General features: G+C 36.0%; 1 protein-coding gene across 1 annotated transcript in view; it reads left to right on the top strand.

Moving 5' to 3' along the window:
- The window catches only part of LOC106871511 (glycine cleavage system H protein), a 27,370-nt gene that overhangs the window by 15,615 nt on the left and 7,993 nt on the right, over positions 1-3,762 (top strand). The window contains exon 3 of the mRNA XM_014918011.2: positions 933-996. Within this exon, the coding sequence (XP_014773497.1) occupies positions 933-996 (64 nt within the window). The remainder of the gene's footprint in view (positions 1-932; positions 997-3,762) is intronic.

The following is a 3,762-nucleotide window of genomic DNA, read 5'->3' as shown; positions in this document are numbered from 1 at the left end:
TGTGTGGGTGGCACATAAAAGACACCATTTCGAGCGTGGCCGTTTTCGTGCGGGTGACACGTAAAAGCACCCACTACACTCTCTGAGTGGTTGGCGTTAGGAAGGGCATCCAGCTGTAGAAACTCTGCCAAATTAGACTGGAGCCTGGTGTTGCCATCCGGTTTCACCAGTCCTCAGTCAAATCGTCCAACCCATGCTAGCATGGAAAGCGGACGTTAAACGATGATGATGATGATGATGAAATGGCTATGGGGATCCACCAGGATAAAATAGGAATCAGAGGGGTACATAGTTTTAAAAAAATGGTTGAGAACTGCTAGTCTAACCCATGCCAGACTGGAAAAGAGATGTTAAAAGATGATGATGATCACTGATATATTATTAACCTTTCATCACAGTCTCTTTCAATGATTATCTGTCAGTCTTGCTTGTCACACTTAACTTTTTAAAAATAACTGTATCCTTCTAGCACCTTACCAAGTTCTTCTGCTTTAAAACAGCAGCTCTTTGGGGCTGCTCTCTTTGCTTCTTTATGTATTTATTTATTAAATTGAGGATAGAAAGCAGGTAATTGAAAGATATAAAAATTGACCAGTCTGTATCTTATTTACTTTATATATAGTTACTAAAGATACCAAATGGATATAGTATTGATCTAGCAGCTCAAAGACTTGGATTCAAATCCACTGAAATGTATAATTGGGAAAATTACATCAGTTATTTTACACATTGTTAATGATATGTGTTTCAATGAACTGGAACTGCAAAGTAAACAATCACCCAAAGATTCAAATATCCTGCTTTGAGAAATAATGAAACATTTCAGCAAAAGAAATCCAGAACTTTGAGTTTCCAAGCCAAAAGCTTATCCACTTGGGTATTGCCTGTTTTGTATTTTTTGAACTTACATCTTTTCTTTGTCTTTCTAACAGGATGCTATTGGTGAAATAGTTTTTGTATCGTTACCCGACATTGGTACAGAGTTAAAGATAGGACGTAAGTTTGTTATGCATTTTTATTTCTGCTATAATCTTATCAAATGTAGAGGAGAATGTTTAGAATTTGGTAAGTCCACAACAATCTGATTATACCTGCTTCATATCACTTGTATGAAGTATTTATAATACTTGTACCATTGAGAGCTATATGAAGGTTAAAAATCACATTTACTTCACAAAAGTCTTAACCTTTAAGCACACTACAGTTTCTCCAGAATTGTTTCCCCTGCCACTGCCCTGTTGCTGCAGGGGAGAAAACTCATACAGTGACGTGATGCACCTACAGTGTGCAAGAAGTTAAAATTCATACTTGCAAAGAATTGGTAATGGAAGACAGACTCTTCCACTGTATCCTATCTGTGACACTAATAGAGGCATAGCAAACTGGAATTGAATATGCTTTATCATTATTATTTATGTCTATATCTTCATGCTAGTATATATTATACAGATCTACAATTCAGTTTCCTTTTTATGTCTTGATTCTGCATACTGTTTCATAAGCTAGAAGTTGAAATTTAAAAAGCAGTATTCTGCATACAATTACAATTCATACCAAAAAATACTATTTTCACTGAAACACAGATAATTTACAAAAATGCAATAAATAAACTTGTAAATTGCTAAATTTACAAGTCAGTTGGTAAAATGAGGATGGAAGTTATATATCTGCAGTGAATAGGTAAATTGATATGGGTACTGCTTGAATTAGTGCATGTGTCTGCATATGTTTGCATAAGTGGTAGCTTACAAAATGTAACATTGTTTATGACAAGGGTCTTACCGACCTCCTTCTACAAATGTTGATGTACACCAAAGTTTGTTAATATCTGGCATTCTTCTGTATATTAATAATCTACTTGTTGTCACGTCTAATAATACATACTTCTGTATAAATGATATTACACTTCAATCTTAACTTAATCCTTCTGCACATGTCATCCACTTGTAATTTGAATAATTCATGCCAATAATAAGTAGACTTGTAGACTTCATGGGCAGATACCTTACAACTTTCTTTGAAATGAGATGTATCAATCTAGTCTCAGGCTATAGCACAAGGATTTGATCAGTGTTCATATGAAATAAACAGCTTTATATTTCAAGCTCTCTAGTCTTTAGTAATGTTGCCTCAATTGCTAGACATCACAATTTCAGATGATCTCTCAGAATCAAGAAAAATCTCTGTCCAGATCAGGTGGTGTCCCTCTATAAAGCCTAGAGACACATTCATCATCATCATCATCATCATCATCGCTTTCCATGCTGGCATAGGTTGGATGGTTTGACTGAGGACTGGCAAGCCAGGAGGCTGCACCAGGCTCCGATCTAATCTGGCAAGGTTTCTACAGCTGGATGCCCTTCCTAACACCAACCACTCCGAGAGTGTAGTGGGTGCTTTTTATGTGCCACCAGCACAGGGGCCAGTCAAGTGGCACTGGTATCGACCATGTTCAAATAGTGCTTTTTACTATTTTAGGCCTATGTTTCCACATGGAAGATTGCAAACAAATATTGCCATTTTTATGGGTTTTTATGACAAAACAAGGGTAACATGCACTCGGTCATGAATGCATATACACACACATACAATGGACTTCTTCCAGTTTCCATTTATGTTTACCACAAGATATTGGTCAACCCATTACTATGGTTGAGGACAGCAGCTAACAGCATCCACACCATGAAAGCAGACTCCAAACTGTAGATCTGAAGTGAATCTTCTACCACACAGTAATTAATGCCTGTAGATGTGATAACAATTTCATTTCTGTAATTGAATACTTCTGCCACATTGCTTCATACATACATACATATATATATAGGTAAGGTAAAAGTTAGAGGCAATACTTGACAATTGTAAGCACCTGTGTATGCCAGCTCGTGGTTGAGGTGAAAGAATAAATTGTAAATGCAAAAAATAACAACAAAAACACAAAGGATTCTGCGGTACACGTGTTTCAAGCTTTATATCAGTGTATAATTGACAATACAAAGCTATCTTCAGCTACAAAAGTATTTCTCTCCCAAGAAATTATATCACATCGGCGTTAAAGGAGGAAGAAAGGTGTGATATAAGAGGTGAAGTTCCTTTCGGTATTTTGCATTGTACTATACCTCGTAGAATTCTCCATCTACACATAATTTCCTTGGTACTCCAAAAACCGTCCATACCTTGCCATGATTCAGTGTGTAGTGTTAAGTTGGTGGTTAAGAACAATATAATAAAATGACAAGAACGAAATAACAATATAAAATAAAATGGGAATATAAAATCCTGTTTACGAATCGTTCGGAATTTATTTTGCGCGATTCTTGCGAAGAATGCACGGTGCCAAGTGGGCCACTTTTGGTAAGCAGAACTGGTGATGTGGGATTAATAAAATGGGAATATAAAATCCTGTTTATATTCCCATTTTATTTTATATTGTTATTTCGTTCTTGTCATTTTATTATATTGTTCTTAACCACCAACTTAACACTACACACTGAATCGTGGCAAGGTATGGATGGTTTTTGGAGTACCAAGGAAATTATGTGTAGATGGAGAATTCTACGAGGTATAGTACAATGCAAAATACCGAAAGGAACTTCACCTTTTATATCACACCTTTCTTCCTCCTTTAACGCCGATGTGATATAATTTCTTGGGAGAGAAATACTTTTGCGGCTGAAGATAGCTTTGTATTGTCAATTATACACTGCTATAAAGCTTGAAACACGTATACCGCAGAATCCTTTGTGTTTTTGTTGTTATTTTTTG

Source organism: Octopus bimaculoides, chromosome 1 (assembly GCF_001194135.2).
Source record: "Octopus bimaculoides isolate UCB-OBI-ISO-001 chromosome 1, ASM119413v2, whole genome shotgun sequence".
Taxonomy (NCBI): Eukaryota; Metazoa; Mollusca; class Cephalopoda; order Octopoda; family Octopodidae; genus Octopus; species Octopus bimaculoides.
The sequence above is the reverse complement of the archived record's forward strand: the minus strand, read 5'-3'. Positions and strand labels throughout refer to the sequence as shown.